The sequence below is a fragment of the Parambassis ranga genome, chromosome 1, assembly GCF_900634625.1.
Source record: "Parambassis ranga chromosome 1, fParRan2.1, whole genome shotgun sequence".
NCBI lineage: Eukaryota > Metazoa > Chordata > Actinopteri > Ambassidae > Parambassis > Parambassis ranga.
The window spans coordinates 13,853,576-13,871,767 of NC_041022.1; the positions used below are offsets into that span (position 1 = coordinate 13,853,576).

The window sequence follows — 18,192 nt, forward strand, 5'->3', positions numbered from 1 at the left end:
GATGTTTAATGGTTAGTCTAGAAACTCGAACTGCAAACCCCTTAGTTGACCCCAAAGATGAAAACACAAGCTTGCCGAAGAGACAAGATACAATCAAGGTCGTGTAGCAGGAGGACCTGTGAGAATACACACACACACTCACATCAAAGATGTGAGTGGAGAACTTCAATGTCTTTTAAGTTTCGTATACGCCCTCCACCTTGTGATTATTGAATATGCATGTTTCACTGAAAAACATTACCTTTTATGCCTTTCTATGTAAATGTAACCACACCTTGTTGTGAGATTAATAAAACGAGCCTAATGCATGGGACGGACAGAATGCAAATGGTCAGCTGCTGGAGCAGATCGAGGGGTCTGTATTGAGCTGTGCATTCTCCCTTTATAAAGGCGAAACTGAAACTGATCAGTACTGGTTTTCATTCAATGTTCTGTGCATCGGGGACGGAGTCTGGGAATCCGGGGTGACCAGATCAGGTCACAACATTGTGAACACAATGTTGAGAGGAAATCACTACGCAACTAGAGACTGTTTCCCACTTAATCACCAAATCATTTAAAGCACTTAGTTTATTCACTAATCTTTTACAGTGTGCGTCTCCGGTCGACTAAACTGCAGAATAATATAGACTTCTTCATAGTTATGTGGAACTACTTTCTATTGTAGTAAATATCTCCATAAAAACATTCGACAACGTCTTTTTATTGATTTGATTTTAACGCAACAAAAGACCACCTACATGATATTGGGGCACAGACAGACATCTAGTAATCTAATTTATTAAAAACCGTATCATATTGTACCACTGGCATTATATTGAGTATAATGGATCCTGTGAATGAGGCATTTATTGTCAGTATAGCCCTTGAGACCGAGTTCACCTTTCCGACGCCGCCATCTAGTGGTCAAACAGAGAACTACAGAATATAGTAAAGTACCGTAGGTAAGAGGGCGGTTTGTGTTGAGCTCCTTATAGATTCTTGTTATTTATTTAATCAGCATTTTTGCTTCCATTGAAGACAGATTGATTTCTGTACAGTGTTAAATTATAAATTGTTTGGAGTGTGTGTTTAAAATATTGATATTATTGTAAGGTGTCAGAAAGAATATATAATTGTCAAAAGAAAATGTTGTATTGTTGTAAACATGCTGAGCATAGAATATGATGATAACGTTTCTTGTGTAATTGTTAATTTTGATATTCTTAGATACAGTAAGTTTAGACAATAATACACAACCCAAAAGATAATTTATAATTTGTGCCCATACAGTGGTAAAGTAGTATGTTACCATACCTGGAACTCATACTGGTCAAACACTATTACAATGTGGAAACATAAAAAAATCTGCTTTATTCACTTTTAATAAATTTGGTCTCACCATGCAGGTGCTCCACCATCCAAGCAACAGCTGCAAGGAATCAGTGCGCATGAAGTCAGTTTCCATGAAGGAAAATATATGAAAGTGACCTTTCTGAGGTGTTAGATCATCAACTGTAAAAATATACAGCTGTGGGCAGAAAACATGAAGCTTTGGGTTTGTTTTTGTCTGTTCATTTTTGACCCTGCTGCTTGTAGGAAAAGGAGATTTGTCTCTCCCTGAAATATAAAAGGCTCTTCACACAGTCCTGTTCTGCATTCTTTATCTCTTAATCACAGGTTGAATGGGAAGTCTTAAAGCCAGCGGAGACTTGGTAGCTTCTACTCAGATGGTCATAGCTCCTGCCCCCATTCTCCCATAGAAGAAAAGGATGCAGAGGCAAAGGAGAAGGGGAAATTTGGCTGCTGTCTTCCCTCCTCCTCTCTTCACTCTGTTCCAGGACACACTCCTGTGTGTTTCCCGCTGCTGGGAACCTCTTTCGCCTTAAAATGCACCATTCCACTCAAAAAAACAGCTAATCCAGAGAGTGAAAGAGTTTATAGAAGTGCTGTCACTACCGGCAAACTGTTTGCTATCCAGCCCATGAGCACAGATTAGTCTCTTTTTCTTCCTCCCTCTTTGCTCCTCTCTCTCCTCCTAGACTGAAATCTGAGCTGAGCTCATTGGCTCACTTGCCTGGTCATGTGACAGAGGGGGGCTAAAACCCCCCAAAACTTTAAATGTGTCCTGCAGAGTTTATCCGTGTGCGGATGAAAGAGGATAGAGCTTATTTGTTTGGAGGGTGATTATACCTCCACAGAAGGTTGAATATGATGTGTGTAGCAGGTTTAAACCAACACACAGTAACAGAAACAAACCTTTTTTTATATTAAACCTAATTATTCAATATATATATTATACATATATTATAACACATTTTTTGTAAATACAATGTTTAATCAATAAATTCTCACAAGTTGGGGAGATGTCACATAATGTTCACATCATCAGGATGCAGCACATCAAATTAAGACCTTTTAAACGGGATCCTGTTATAGAGAAATACTGAATGGTGAAGCCAAAATAAAAGCTACAGCAGCAAAAGAAAACATCACCCTGTTGTCATCTTTATTTCAAAGTGGTTTTACCACTTTCATAAACAAACTTCTTGACGTTGTCATTGATCCAGTCACTGAAGGCAGACACTCGTGTGAACACTGATGGTTTCTTGTCTTTAATACAACCCATAGGTCCAAAGCTGACGATACCATGGACCTCCCAGGTGTCTGTTCCAGCAGCCGTGCAGGCAAAAGGACCCCCAGAGTCACCCTGTAAGAGACGTGAAAAGGTTTACTTATGATGCATGGGGGCACATTTGCTTTTGGCAGCTTCTATGAATTATATCTGTTCCCTCGACTTTGTAAAGGGCAGTCTGTATATTACAAAGCTGACAGTACTAATGACTATTACACTAAATGTGTTTTATAAAGCTTCTAAACTTTTACCATTTCAGTGCTTTTCACATCACTGAGTTGAATGGAATTCAACCATGCCCTGCTTGCATGGTTGCTCATTATGCCCAACACATAACATTCCTATGTTCTCTTGTCTAATTATGCCTGCAAACTGGGAGGCAGCCATTTGCAGTCAAGGCTGAATGACCACAAACAAAACAGCACACTAGGTGTTACATAAAAGAGAAGCCCATCATGAGAGGCCGGCTCACTTACATAATGTTTGAAAAATACCTCCTAGGGAAGTTCAACAATCAAGTATGAAGCTTTCTTAAAGTCCTCATAAGATTAAATTAACTGTTTCTGTTCACAAATGATAAAAAGCTGATCAGTAGAGGAAGTAGTGGCTTCAAAATATGATGAAGGGAAACAAGAAGAGATATGACTCTGCTGTTTCATATGAACTTGTCTCTTGAATATTGGCAATTATATTGTTTCTGAATGTGTCTACTAACCTGGCAGGCTGACTTAAGCTCATCTGGGGACTCGTAGCCAGCACAGATCATGGAGGGCCTGAGGGTCTCCCACCAATAAGCAGGCTTACTGCAGGTCTGGAAGTCAATAACAGGGAGCGCTGCCTGATTTAGCTTCTCAGCCACTTTGGGAAACAGGTTACCTAAGGTAGGAGTAAAAGTTAAACGGTTATGCTGTATAAGGTGCATAGACACATCGAGTCAATGAATTCAAGTATGATATAGTTTCATAGCACATGTAATAGTATAATATCAGCAGGGACGACACCTACAATTGCATTTATAGGTCTTTAAAACATTTGCCCATTTATACCTTTCTCATCCCCCCATCCAGTGACAAAGCAGCGTGTCCCAGCAGGCACAATGGCTCCGGGTTTTGGCAGACAGATGGAACTGGTCTCCCTGGTCATATTAACAGGCTCAGCCAAATGCACCAGTGCTATGTCATTGGTGATGTCAGTGCGATCCTGCTCATAGACAAAGCCCTTGTGGCGGATAATACCATCCACCTTATAGCATTTCTCTGCTGAGGGAACATCTGCAGAGGAGTTCATGTGGTGCTTCCCCAGACACATGCGCCAGTAGGAGGGTTTATTCAGTGGGCTAGAAGACAAAGCAAAAAATGAGACCTTTTTTTTAACTTGTAGTTACAGTTATTGTTGCAAGCTGTTAGTAAGGACAAAAGGACAAAATAAAGAGAAGTTTTTATAGGCCTTCAATAACTGATTGTTTTAATAAGTGATTGTTTTGGTTGTGTAAAGGGCAGCAGAAAGAGTTATCTCAAAATATCATGGTGGGCTGCTTAAATGGATGTAATGCAGGTAGTTTTATATCTTACATCATGAAACAGTGAGCAGCAGTCAGGATCCATTCCTCATGAATCAAAGAGCCTCCACAGCCATGCATGTATGGTATAGGAAACATTGGTGAGGCCTGAGGAAGTGAGAGAGACACATCATTACACAATAAAAACCCTCCTCTGTCACTCACAGTCAAGCACACAGAGACACACGAGTGTCTGACTATACCTGCATAGAGACTTGCCAAGGCCAGGAGTGGGGGATCGCCTCTTCCCCATTAACCACCCTTGGAGTGCCAGTGTTGGGTTTTACTGCTGGGTTGCCACAATTATCTGGCCAGTCTAGAAAGATAAGAGAATAATTACCCTTTTCCTCTGATACTAATGATTGTCAGTGGCATCTTAAAATGACACACACAGCTGTCACTCACTGATGGTGATGTTGTCCCATGGGTTCCGAGGTGGAGGAGGTAGAGTTGGGATAACACTGGTATCAGTGGTCCAGTACCCACGGAAACCTGACTGCTGGTTAGCTCCATTACTTAGGAAGCGGATGACGACTGTTTTGCTGGAGATGGTGATGGCAGGTGGAGGGGCAAAGCCACAGAATCGACCTGTAGACCAAATAGTCATTCTACTAAATCATGTACAATCTATGTTGGAAATACAAAGGGGACAGTGCAATGACTAACCCAGTGATGCCATGCTTTCTCCATTGAGGATCTCCACATAGTCCACACAATTTCCCAACTTGTTTACAGCTTGCAGTTCAAAGTGAGTGAAGGATACGTGGATACTTTTTGAAGTAGGAATGTTGATGCGCCAGGTGCACACACTCTGGGCTTTGTAGTCATTAGGCCAGTTAGGAGAAGCGATTTCACCCTGGTTACTGCTGAAACTTCCTCCACATGGAGCTGCAGTGGAACCAGAGGAGATGGGAGGAAAGAAGGAGACAGTGAGAAATGTGTTTTGGCAGGAGGTCATTCCCTCAGGGTCTTGTCTTTTACAGTTTTCCTTTGTCTTACCGTCTGCAGGGTCCACCGCCCTCCAGGTGGCAGTGAAGCCTGTGTCCACAATCTTGTCATTGGAGGAGAAGCTGATGTGAAGTGTGTTTCCATCACTCACCATGTCTTCAGGTGGGATATGACTGCAGTAAGTGCCTGAGGTAAACATGACAGACTGTTATTTCTTTGAAGCTCTGTCCTGAGATGATATTTTGGAGCTATGGGACAACTGTTGCTCTGTTTAAGGTGACACTGTACTGCATAGTCAAACTATAACGTGAAAGAAAACACACCGGCTCTGATGAGGTACAAACAAAGAAAATAGATAATAAAGACACACACTTTTAGTTTTAGTTTTGTTAGGGCAGAGGGCAGGAAAAAATCAGATATACACAAACCTAGACTTCCCACTCTGTCTTTGAGACTGACTTTGTCATTCATGCACATCTGACTCTCCTCCAGGGAGAAATTGTGGAAATGGAGGTGGACCAATTTGCCTTCAGGAACACGGATGTTCCAGTGGCAGCGGGCTCTGTTGCTGTAGCTGCCAGGGTAACCCATAGAGGACACTGTGCCATCTGTGCCAGTCACGTCCTTTGGCCCTCCACAGCCAGATGCTACACAGGGAGGACAGAGGGTGAAAGGAAGCAAGACATTTACAATTTATCACATATTTAGTTTGTGAGTGGGTCAGTTTATATGAATGAATTCATACTGTGCTCGTTGTAGTTCTCCCTGCGGATGACATTTGAGATCCACGGGAGGTAGGCAGAAAAGCGGGTAAACACGGAGGGCTTCTTATTCATGATGCATCCAATAGGGCCAAAGCTGGTTATACCATGAACCTCCCAAGGACTTCCAGGGTTATCCTGGCAAACCAGTGGACCACCTGAATCTCCCTGTCAAAGTTAAAACAATGGCATTCAAAAGGATCTTTTCACTAATGGCCACAACAGTGTAGCTCATCTTGTAGGTCTTTTCTGTACCTGACAGACAGACTTGAGCTCATCCGGCAGGGTATAACCACAGCAGATCATGGAGGGCTTGACCTGGAACCACCAGTAATCCATCCTCTTGCAGGTGTCGTAAGGTACAACAGGCAGGGCCACTTGGTTAAGGGCCTCTGAAGGTTTAGCATTGAGTGAATCACCTGACAACACACAAATGACCTCAAACACATGAGGTATATTTACACATTAAGTCCAGCAGGTGGCATGCAAACAATGCAACAATGAAACATTTAAGAGCAAAACACATTTTTGCCCTGCTAGGGGTTATGTAGTATGCTGTTGTCTCATTAAAGCAGATCTGAGTTCTATATCAAAACTAAAATGTTCTATATCAAAACTAAAATGTGACATTTCAGCACCGGTCTCATCTCCCCAGCCAGTGGCGTAGCACTTCTTTCCCCCAGGTAGGATCTCCTCCTCGGAGGGAAGGCAGGCATACGATATCTCATCAGTGGGTGTCACCGCCCCATCCAGCCTGACCAGGGCAATGTCAAACTCCACCGTGGGCACTGTGGGATACTTGAAGCCCTCATGGCGATAGATGGCAGTTACATTGTAGCAGCGTTGACTGGGCTCCGTGTAGGTCAGGTTGTGCTTGCCGAGGCACATGCGCCAACGATGCAACTCATCAGCATATCTGGACAGAAAAACAGTAGTTTAATCAATATTATTACTACTCACTAAACACATAGTGGCATAATACCTGCTGGATATTGGAGCGCTATGTGTTTGCACTAGTATTAGAAAATGTTGCACAGAACACCAGCATCCCACTTTCTGGCTCTGAAGGGCACTGTAGGCCATTAGCCGGGGCATTGAGGCATCTCTAACAAGGCTTCCCTGTAACACTGTAATAACCCTGAGGTAAAAGCACACACTGCCTTCTAAGATTACCCAAATGGGTCTCCAAGAAGTTAGAGAAAACTTTGGGAGGAAAATAAATTTGCATTTGAATTATTAGCTTGGCTTTTTTAAATGTATACATTCTAAGATTTCCTTTATTTGCAGTTATTGATTAGGAAACTGATACCGTATGAAGCAGTGGGCAGCTGTAAGGACCCAGCTCTTGTGAATTAGAGTTCCACCACAGATATGGGAGAACTTGGGTTCTGTCTGACTTTCCGGCCAAACCTGGAAACACACACACACACACAGGGGAAAATCTTGTTAAGGTTACGAATCGTTAAATGTGATAAACATCATACGTGGTGATATATTCAGTTGAGATTCTTACCTGCATGGACACTTGCCAAGGCCAGGAGTGTGGTATAGCAGGCTCTCCGTTGACAATGCGTGACACAACAGCAGGAGGAATGGCTGGTTTCCCACAGGTACTGGGCCAGTCTAAAAAAAAAAAGATTAGTGAATAAATAAAGCCAGAATATACAGAACATCTCTGCAGGCAACAGATAAGCCCTGGTGTTGCAGAAAAGTGGCTTTCCACATTTTTTAATAATAAGGTTGACACTGTTGGCTTAATCTTATTTGGTTCTCTTGTGCGAACACAATACCATGTTTCTGCTCCAAATTTAATGGTGCACGATGTCACAAAACAGAAAATCTGACATTTTCCCCCTACATCACCTTTTACGTCCGTTTCCTAACACACAGGTCAACTTCACCAGAACCTAGTTTGAAAAATCTTACAGGCAGCAGAGTCTGCCTATAAAACTCTATTTTTGCAATTGGCTTGGCAGGGGCCTGGGCCACCTGAGGCTCATCGCTGGGTGAAGAATGAAAATCAGGTGAGAACCAGCAAGGAAGGAAAGTGAAGCAGTAGGTCATTTCACATTGTGTTCTCAGCACATCAAATCACCTTGCTTTACCTTGGGGTGCAGAGATGGGATGAGGATAAGAGGAAGCATGAATCACATTAATATGTTATCAGTTGATCAATTCGATTGATGATTGGAAAATACAGCTCTGCTAACCTAAAGTCTAAAAGTTACATTTAAGGATACATTATACCATTTATGATAAATACATTTCTGTATGTAGTTTCAGTACTACAGCTATATCAAATCATGTAATATTTGTGGCAACATTTAATCTGGTTCTTTTTTTCTCTATAAAACAATATTATGGATAAATGGCCTGTAGCCCCAAGTCCTGTCCTAAAATGACCTACTGTGTCCACAAATAGGCCCATTTTACTATAACAAGAATTTTAGCATTATGTTCCTTGCAATTTCACTGAATAACTGAGTTATTAAAATTGTGATTATTTTATTTAAATTGCTCAATTCTTTCAAATAGGCCCATAACTGCTGGTAGATCCTTACAGTCTACTGATTGATTCTGAACAACGTGACATCGTGAGAATCCAGTAACCTCTGCAGACTCTTGTGTCTCAGGGATGTAAAAAATACAACACATGCATTAGTATGGTAGATGTTAGGCTGACAGAGATACTCTACCTATTGTGATGTTGTCCCAGGGGTTGGGCTGAACAGGTGGCTCAGTGGGAGCAGGCAGACTGGGGTTTGTGGTCCAATGGGCTCTAAAGCCTTTGGCCTCAGTAAACAGGTCTGTGTGGAAACGAATCACCAGCCTGTTGCCTTTTGTCTGAATGGTATCAGGCAGCTTAGTCCCACAAAATGGACCTATAGCATTGACAAAGTAATTTATCAGTTTCATTAGTTCAAACCTGAGAAGAGTCAACTGAAAACACATCCCATCACAAAAATACAACAGCTATATAAAAACTCACCATGCTTTTTATTCAGTGTGTTAGTGATGCTGTTAATGTCATACACTACTATGTTATCATAGCATTTGGATGTCAGTAAATCTTTGGCTTCCAGGTCAAAGTGTGTAAACTTCAGTGTATTTTTTTTCCCCAAAGGCAGTGCGATGTTCCACATGCACTCAGTGTTGGCCTTGTAGTTCATAGGCCAGTCCTGGGACTTGATAACTCCGGTTTCTTCTTTAGAAGAAAAGCCGCACCCCTGGATTTCTGAGACAGGAAGGAGAAGTGAGAGAAAGTAAAGAGAGTGTGAAAGGGATGATTGTAATCTCATAAACATTAATGAGCATCGTTGACGTCGCTAGCCCTATTTTAGGGGGGCTTCAGTTGACCACGTCGTATACGATATGAGAGCATATGTCTTACAAAGTCGCTCATATATCAGGAAAGTAATAGCTAGAGACGTTCTGTTTCTTTCCTCGAAAAGAGGACACTTCAGGCATGTCTGTGTGATGTAGACTGGCTGTATTATTCTACGGGCAAGTCAGTGTCCAATCGGACCATCGAGCGATATCACAAGGGGCTCAAATATCCAATTGTAGAGCCTTGTGCCTCTGACGTGGTGTATCAAAGATGTCTTCTGAAGACAAGAGAAGTATCTCCACTAACTAGCTGAGTCGTCTACACATCTGAAAAGATTATAGACTGAGATGCTGTTTCAGAGTCACTGGCAGAAGATTTTTCCACAGATGAACAGCTGGATTGGTGGTTGATAGGTGCAATGTTCACACACCACACTATACAGTAAATTACTTATTTGTTCTTTTGATGCACTATGTACAGTTTTCTACAAACCACTTCTACCTCCACTCATCTGTGCAGTAATTGTTAATCTGTAAACTCTTTTTTGATTGTATTGCATAATATCGGTAGTTTATTTTATTATGTATATAGCTTTTCTTATCTTTTGCTTGCTGTAACTGTGCTGTTGCAAAAACGCAATTTGCCCATGGGAAATTACCTGGAGCAACTGGAACCATCTGAAAAATAATATATATAATGACAATAATAAATGAAGTAATCATAATGTGTAAATATGTATAAATATTGTGTTATACTTATTTGTGTTTCTTACGCAAATCCCCCCCCCCCCCCCCCCCCCGCCGGAAAAAAACAAGGGGGGGGGGTTTTGATTGGTGATTAGCCCCCCCTATCTGTCAACCCTAGTGACGTCCATGATGAGCATGTTGTATCTGCCTGTGATAAGACAGCAGATACAGCAATAATCTTACCATGATAAAATGCAACTTCTCGTTTGCTCCACCTTGGTTTACATCATGGTTTACATACAGTTTTATAGAGCTGAGTGAGATCGCCCCTTCAACATACAGCTAGTTTTTACTCATATTGTTTTTTTTACTTCTTCACACATTAATACACGTTTTCTTTTCTGCCTGATAATTGTGGTTAAAAAATGATAAGGATGTTTTATCTTATCTCTTCACCCTGTACTCTGACCTGTTCTTACTCCAGGCATCAGCTCTACTGTTCTTCTTTCTAAATATGCGGCAGATAAGTGAGAGGTTTTATGATCGGTCTTAATGAGGTGCTTCGCTGCTTCAGCAACATGTGCCTCAGGTGTGAGTGTGCACGTGCGCGTGTGCATTTTGTGATCATCCAAGTGCGTGTTTCCGCCACAAGGTACCTGCAATATCCTCAGGATACACAGCCTCCCATTTGGCTGAGAATCCTCGGTCTGTGAGGCGGCTGTCAGACTGGAAGGTGACAAAGACTGTGTCACTGGCACTGACCAGCACTGGGGGGAGGAGGTAGCCACAGTGTGTGCCTGAGAAAGGGAGAGGGAGTAAAAAGATGTCAAGGGGAGAGAGCAGGAAGGAGGAGGGTGAAGTGAGGGATTAAATCACACTGTAAGGTGTAAGTGTGAGCCAAGATGCTGAAACACTATATCATACAGTCTGCAAGTGTGATTAGCTATGCAAAATTAACACCATTATTAACATTATAGCAACACAACATAACCCAGTAAAATTACCAAAGATTATTGGCAGATACGTAACACAGCACTGTATTCAAACACCTAAATCAAACTGATGTTATTGTGCAGTGTAAATTTAAGTATCCACACACATAAACAGAAAAGATTGATTGATAGTGTTTCTCCATGGCAGGTGAAAGCCAACAAAATTCAGCTGAATGTTGTTATTCTTATTTTTATGTGCTTTGTTTCCAAGGTTCCTCCGGGTCTGGATTAAGCCAATATAAATGTCCTAAATCCTGCAATGGTCACTTGAGACTGGCTCCAAAATCAGATCAATACAGCCTGGTACAATGCTGTAAACTTTATACTATACCTATAATATCATAGGTAGATATGAAAAAAAACATACTGCAGCTCTTAAGTATATGATTCTGTGAGTGCACATGATAATTAATACTGTATACATTTACAAAATACCCCTGCTGTAAGGGGTCCTCAGAGCTAGCAGACTGTACATATATGTCCATTTCACTCTTTCATTTCTCTCTGCATTTTGCACACAAACACATTCTGTACACCTTCATCTAACAAGATGCAGCTCTCTCATCACCTACAGTATCTGTGAGCGATTCACAGGGAGAGTGTTCCTCTACCACACTGCTTTAGTCCTTGAGAACTCAGCATTAGATAAAGCTGTATCAGCCTCACTGCAGCCACTGAAGTGAATAATGAGAGGTAATTTATAGTTTGCTGGGCTCTTTGCAAAGAAGATCCTAATCAACAGATTTACAGCAGTGGGAAAGCTACCAAGTAACCTCTGCCCATGCTGCTATTCATAAGAATGGGACAAAAGTTCACATTGTAAATTACTAAATAGGGATCACTTGTTTTAAGTGTGCTTACAACTGATACAATCATACCAAAACTAAAAATTAAAATATATATAGATATATATATAGCTCACCGAGAGTGCCATATTTATCTGAGATGACCAGTTTGTCCTCAGTGCACTGTCCAGTCTGCCCCGTGATGGCCATGTCAGTGATGTGTAGTTTGACCAGGAATCCTTTAGGCACAGATATCTCCCACGAGCTATTTAAATGAGCAGGATATGAATTTGGGAAACCCGGAGACTGCACGACTCCTTTACGCCCTTTAAGGAGTATTGGACTGCCACTTCCTGTTGTAAAACAAACACAACATGATCACTTGCACATCTCATTACACCAATAGTTTTTTAGAAGGCAGCAGACTGCATCAAAAGCTGGCGTTTTCTTTGTGTCTAATCAACCTTTAACAGGGTCTCTCTTCTTGTATTGTTGATGAGGACCAGGTTGCTCTGATACAAAACGGCCCCATCAACAGATTTATTATGTAGTACCTTAATTGGCCACTGGGGAGAACGGCTGCGTCTGCCAACTGCTTTAACACAGTGATGAATAGATAAAGCTCAGCGGGGATCTCCACACGCCTACACACAGAGCTACTTGCATTCATCCTTATTTGGTAGCTGTCACCTGATTCGAGTTGTTTGTGTGCATGGAAACCTGCATATGGAGGTACAACTGCACAGTAATGTGTCTCATCACTGGCCAGCATACAACACAGATAATTGTGTTACGGTTTATTGTGCATCTGTATTAAAAAAACAACTGATGGCAGTCAATTATAAAAACCAGGACAAAGAAGAGAACCAGCGCTGATGTTGAATGAAACAGGATGCTCACCGGTAGTTGTGGGAGGTGGGGTGGTTTGTGTGGTGGGTTTAGGTGTGGGTGCCAGAGTTGTTGTTGGCATAACAACAGGTGGAAGGCTGGTCTTTGTGTAAGTTGCCCTGAATCCTTTTGAAGTCAACACATTGTCGGATTTGAAGCGGACAACCATCGTGTTGCCGCTGGACTCCACTGGCTTTGTCACTGCTCCGCCACATAATTTACCTGTGATGGATGACGGGTTGGTGAAGAAGTGATAAACATTTGCAGCACAATAAGCAACATTACATTTTGGTGTATGAAGATCATCCATGCTTTTTACAATGCAGGCAGATATAAATTCATTAAGTTTTAAATAGACTGCAGACGCTCAGTCTATTGTAAAACTTCTCAAACTTTTAATTGAGCTCATCTTTTATTCATGGATTCTCCAAAGTTGACATTGTTAATGTTGAACAAAGCCTACAGTCTATTCTGAAGCTTCACTACATCCTTTTGCCTTTTCATCACACATTAGCGTCCATATTAACTGTGCTGAGGAGTGGAAATATTGTGGTCTGTGTAACATATTCCCATTTTTCTTCCTTGCTGCAGGATGTGTACATTTCACGCCTACCTAGTGAAGACGCGCCAGCCTCGTGACCATCATAGATCTGGACAAAGTCTCCACAGACCTCAGGGACCAGATCAAAGGAGGTAAATGTCAGGCGGACCCTCTCACCTTCAGGCACCGTGATCCTCCACTGATCCAACAAACAGCCCAGACACACACACACACACACACACACACACATGCAGTCAGTTTGATCGTAAACATCAGGATAGGTTTAATGAAGCTTAAATAAATCAATCCAATGACGTTTCATTAATGTAGAGGAAAGCATCGTTCCTCCAGCTTCTGGTCTGGTGGTCGCAACATGAGCTGCATGTTGACACACTGTAACTCATAAATAATTCCATCAGTGATCCGGCTTCTGTTTGGACAGACGGTGATCCGTCAAACTAAAGCTCAGCAACATGAAATCACAATGACAGCCAAATAACACCATATGACTCCCCCACATCCAAACCCAGCAGGCACACCCTCACATCTGAAGCGACTCTGATTTAATTAGATGCATTAATCACTGATCACGACCACAAACACTGTCAAGATGACAGTGTTGAGATCCAAAGCTGATGGTTTTTCTTTGAGGTGAAAATCTGAAATCATTAGGCTTCTTTAGAACTGCCTGCTTATCAATACTGACAATGTGTGTGTCACACAATGGTCAGTTTTAAACAGTATGTTGTGGGTTATCTTATTAGTAACGAGCTGCATCTAACAGCAGCTTAAAACTCAAAAAGGTGTCAGGTAGGTCTGATTCTATATGAGGAGCACAATGAAGGGTTTTCATAAGCAGCCAAAATGGCTCCATCACACATTTTGTGATTTACTTGAACAGGTTACTTATTTTATGACTATCAGCCTCATTGTTAATTAAGCCTTTAAGGTCCTAAGTGCAGCAGCTTTGGGTGTTTGTAACAGTGTGCAAACAAGTAAAACCTGAATCGAGTGTATTGATGCTTATATTGAATTTTAATTCATTCTAAGTGCTTTGATAGTCAGCAACAATACATCAGGAAGTCCCTGTGCTTAGATGTTAGCTGCCAAGAAAGTGTTACATCACCTCTGTAATGATGCAAATCTTATTTCAGAGTATTGATTAAACCATTATGATAAAGCATGCTAATTAGTGAGTTGTAGAGACGTATCACAGACAGGTTGTTGCCCTCTCTTGGTTACTTGTCCCAGTGGGTTTGTCACTGTGATTGACCCTTTTTATATTTTTTTATTTGATATAGAACTGAGTCGAAGTAGATTTAAGATTTTTGCTATGCACTGATTGTGCTGATTTAGATATTTGCTTCCAGTCTATGGCAGAGAACATGCATGCTGCAGTGTGATGTAATATAACCATGCATCTCAGATAAAGGTCATCAGTGCTTGCAGATGTAAAAACCTCAGTGTAACAAAATGTTAGCATCACATCTGAGCTGCTGCCGTGAGTGAGCGTACCTGGTACAGTGCTCCGTTCGGATAGTTCTGCTCCGGGAAGCCGGGGGTCATCAGATTCCCCTGATCACCTTGGAGAAAGCCGCCGGCTCCAGCTATTTCTGGCAGTGGGGATGAAGGGCACTTCAGCTTCACAGACACCTCAAGGATACCCACAGTGCACACCCCTCCACTCACCCAACCACGTGCATACACACCTAATTTTCTATCTACTACCCATGTTTTCACCCAACACCCATCCCTACAACATTCACTTTCTAGGTCAATACTGTGAGACAGACATCCAACACTATGTCAGAGCAAATGGATTTCTACGTATAATCTTACCTGATGTGAGCCCTGGAGACACAGCTTTGTAATGAGCCTTGAATCCTTGGTCTGTTTTTCTGTCATTTGTATCGAAGAAGACCGTTAGGCGGTTTGTTAGTGACACCAGCGGCCTCGGTTTGGTGTAGCCACAGTATTTGCCTACAAGAAAGGTAGAGGTATTCTGCAGTGTTGTTGACCTTGTCACATAATTAATGGATGATCCAAATTTTAATTAAATATATACGTCTACAAATGAATACAAAAAGACCACGCTGTGATGTGTCCTAATGTCTAATGTGAGTTACAATAGTGGGTATCGTTGTTTATTGGGTGTTCATTTATGATGGTGATTACATACTGTTACTATGAATAGAAAAGATTAGTTATGCTTGCTGATTGCCTGGTTTTTGGAGATTTAGATTTTGTGATACTGTAAGTAGAGCAGTGTGCACTGGACCAGTAGGAGGACCATGTGACTGACTAGCTGAGCCTGGATGAATCCTCTTACCATTCAACAGGCAGATACCTAGCTGTCTTAACAGAGATCCATTTAAAAGAAAAGATTTCCTTTCCCCTCCAATGTGAAATATTTACCAATGATTCCTACTGAGTCGAGTAGTGTGAGGAAGTCTGCCGTGCAGACCTTAGTGTCCTCCAAAGCAAACTCCTCAAACCACAGATGGATCACCTGCAACAGAGGGATGCAGCTGTTTCATCTTTCTTTTTTAAAGTTGATAAGACTGGATAGGCTCCGTGTGTGTTCACATGTGTGAGAGTTTGAATGCCTGCGCCTCTATGTGTGTGAGAAATACAGAGGAAAAGGCAGCCACTGTGTCAGACATGCAGGAAGGCAGCCATGCCGACAGAGAAAGACGGATCAAGGATTTTTTTTCCTGTGGATCTGCAGAGGAGAGCTGTGGAGAGTGTGAGGCAGCCATCTGTCTGCAACACTGCCACTGCATTCATCCAGCTGTCCTTTACTGCCTGGACTCACATTAGACAGTTTCAATAACAGTGACCATCTTGATTAGACACTGCTGTCCTGTATGAAATACATGACATGTGCTCGTTGTTTTAATCTGCACAGCCTGTAAATAACAGAACATTATTTTTTATGGATTTATCTGCCTCTGAATCTGAGGACAGAAACGAAATCTTAATTATTGGCTGACTATGTACAGAATCATAATAGATATTGTAGATGTGTAGCACCACACTTTCAGGTCTGTGTGGTGATTCTGTTATTTGGGATGGTCAACAGTTCTGTTTATGTGATCATTAAAGCTGGATTCTTTGAGTTCACCGTCTTGAGGTATGGATGAGGTATGATGAAGATTCTGTCACCTTGTCAGGTTCCACAGTGATGTGCCAAATGCAGCTTATGCCATTGTCGTAGCTGCTGGGGTAGTTCCAGCTGGTGAAGGTGCCTGATTCTCCAGATAGCTCCTGAGGACCTGGACAACCAGAGGTGCCCCCTAAAATGGATGAGTTTTCTCTTATTATACATCAAAGCAACATGATTCCTGCTCATTCAGCAGCTTCATTAGTAACCTTAATGGTGCTGCTTAGTCAAAAAGAAGCTTCTGCTATAGGTCCTGGATTCATTTGTGACTACTATTAATGCAGATTAACTGCTTTTAAAGCTCAGTAATTTAATTCATTGTTTATTAATTTATTACCTAAAAAGATATTTACTTGTTACCCGAAAACGAGACCTGCATCTTTGTGGGGATAGCAGTATTATTGACTGACCTGCTAACATGCTCACAGTGATGCAGGTTTAAAGTTTATGATGCTAATAGTTGTGTATTTAGAGTAAAAGTTGAGGTGGGTTAGAATTTGAAGCAGTTGTGCAGGTGATCTGGCTCCATAGCAAAAGTGAAAGGATTATTCACTCATCCTCTGGAAGCAAATTTTATGTAAATCCGCCCTGACTGACTGACAGAGCAGCGGTGCTTACATAAAACATGTAAAGCTGTAATGCTGATTTATATCTACACAAACACTGCAGGAGAGGAGCAATCACGTTAAAGATAATTCAGATAGTTAAAGAACACCTTATACTATCTGCAATAAAACTGAAGACCAATTGAGACGCCTTGGTAACAGCATTGATTATGTAATATGTCATCTTAGCAGCGTGCTTTCCCCTTGTGGCTGGAGCAGCTTCTGTTAGGGAGTCTGGAGCACAGCTGTGTTTAACAACAACCAAAAACTGGGATATATTTTCCTCATTTAGTTTGAACATTAATGTAAACAGAATTGCTGTGTTGTTCTCAAGTGTAAAGCAAGCAGCTCAATTTTGGCACAATAAGTCTACTAATATTTCTTGCTTATTTCTTGAAGTGATGATTTTTTTACAGCAGTAACTCATCATAGCGTTTTCTGTATATATATTTATATATAACACCTGAGACTCTGATGGTCTGTAATGCCCTTTTGTTTAGAAAGATGTTCTGATTTTCACATTAAGACCATTTTTCTAAGTATGAACACTCACCCGCTGCATGGGTAGAAGAGTTAGCCTTGTCAGTGAAGTAGATGACACACAAGATGCAGACACCTGTCATTGCCACAAAGACAAATACCAGACACAACCTTTCCAGGGTGCTCACACCCTTCGACTGCCAATGATTCTTCTTCACATCCATTGTTGTCACTGTGGTGGAGACTCTGCAGTTCAACAGGATCCTACTATCACACTGAGGACCATATCTGAACTTTAACACTGCACATATCATGGGGGAAAAGTTAATGAGTGTTGATGCTGCTTGAGTTCCAATCAACAGGTCATCAGGTTATCTTTAGATAGAAGTAGTGTAAGCCTTTCACCAGAAAAGCTGATTTGTGTGATAATTACACACAGATTAGGTAAAGGTCATATATTAACACATATCATGATGTTTAAGTACAATTTGAGCTGCTATCTGATAACCAAAATGGAGCATGTGTTATGTGATACTACAGTTACTCTTTTTTATCTTCCTGTGACTGCACTTGAAAAATAAAACTTCACTTTGGTTTAGCAAAAGCAGCAGCATTTTCTCAGAAGTAAGCACCCAGGTCATAAGACTTCCTTTTTATTTATAGCTCATCCATGAACAACACTCAGCATGATATGTATTGATGATCAACAGATTTGAATCAGCAATAAACCTTGACCAGAGGATATTAGGGTCAGATCACTTACTAACTCTATGAGAATTTATAATAAAAATACATTGTACCAAAGCTGTAATTAAGCTACTAACAAATATTGATGCCAATTAT

The 18,192-nt window shown here is 41.4% G+C and overlaps 1 protein-coding gene across 1 annotated transcript; it reads right to left on the reverse strand.

Annotated features, from left to right (window-relative positions):
* Positions 1-2,346: 2,346 nt before the first annotated feature.
* On the reverse strand, positions 2,347-17,602 carry LOC114438029 (ovochymase-2). The gene is made up of 25 exons (XM_028409058.1): positions 17,423-17,602; positions 16,267-16,397; positions 15,517-15,610; positions 14,941-15,081; positions 14,617-14,714; positions 13,174-13,300; positions 12,573-12,782; positions 11,810-12,025; positions 10,552-10,692; positions 8,871-9,116; positions 8,578-8,763; positions 7,395-7,504; positions 7,191-7,291; positions 6,520-6,797; positions 6,137-6,300; positions 5,866-6,049; positions 5,549-5,767; positions 5,172-5,306; positions 4,839-5,060; positions 4,578-4,760; positions 4,376-4,488; positions 4,186-4,280; positions 3,661-3,950; positions 3,330-3,490; positions 2,347-2,689 (listed from the first exon to the last, which is right to left on the reverse strand). Exons 1-25 carry the CDS (start codon positions 17,571-17,573, stop codon positions 2,489-2,491), a joined length of 4,197 nt encoding a protein of 1,398 aa, XP_028264859.1. The 5' UTR covers positions 17,574-17,602; the 3' UTR covers positions 2,347-2,488.
* Between the last annotated feature and the right edge of the window lie 590 nt (positions 17,603-18,192).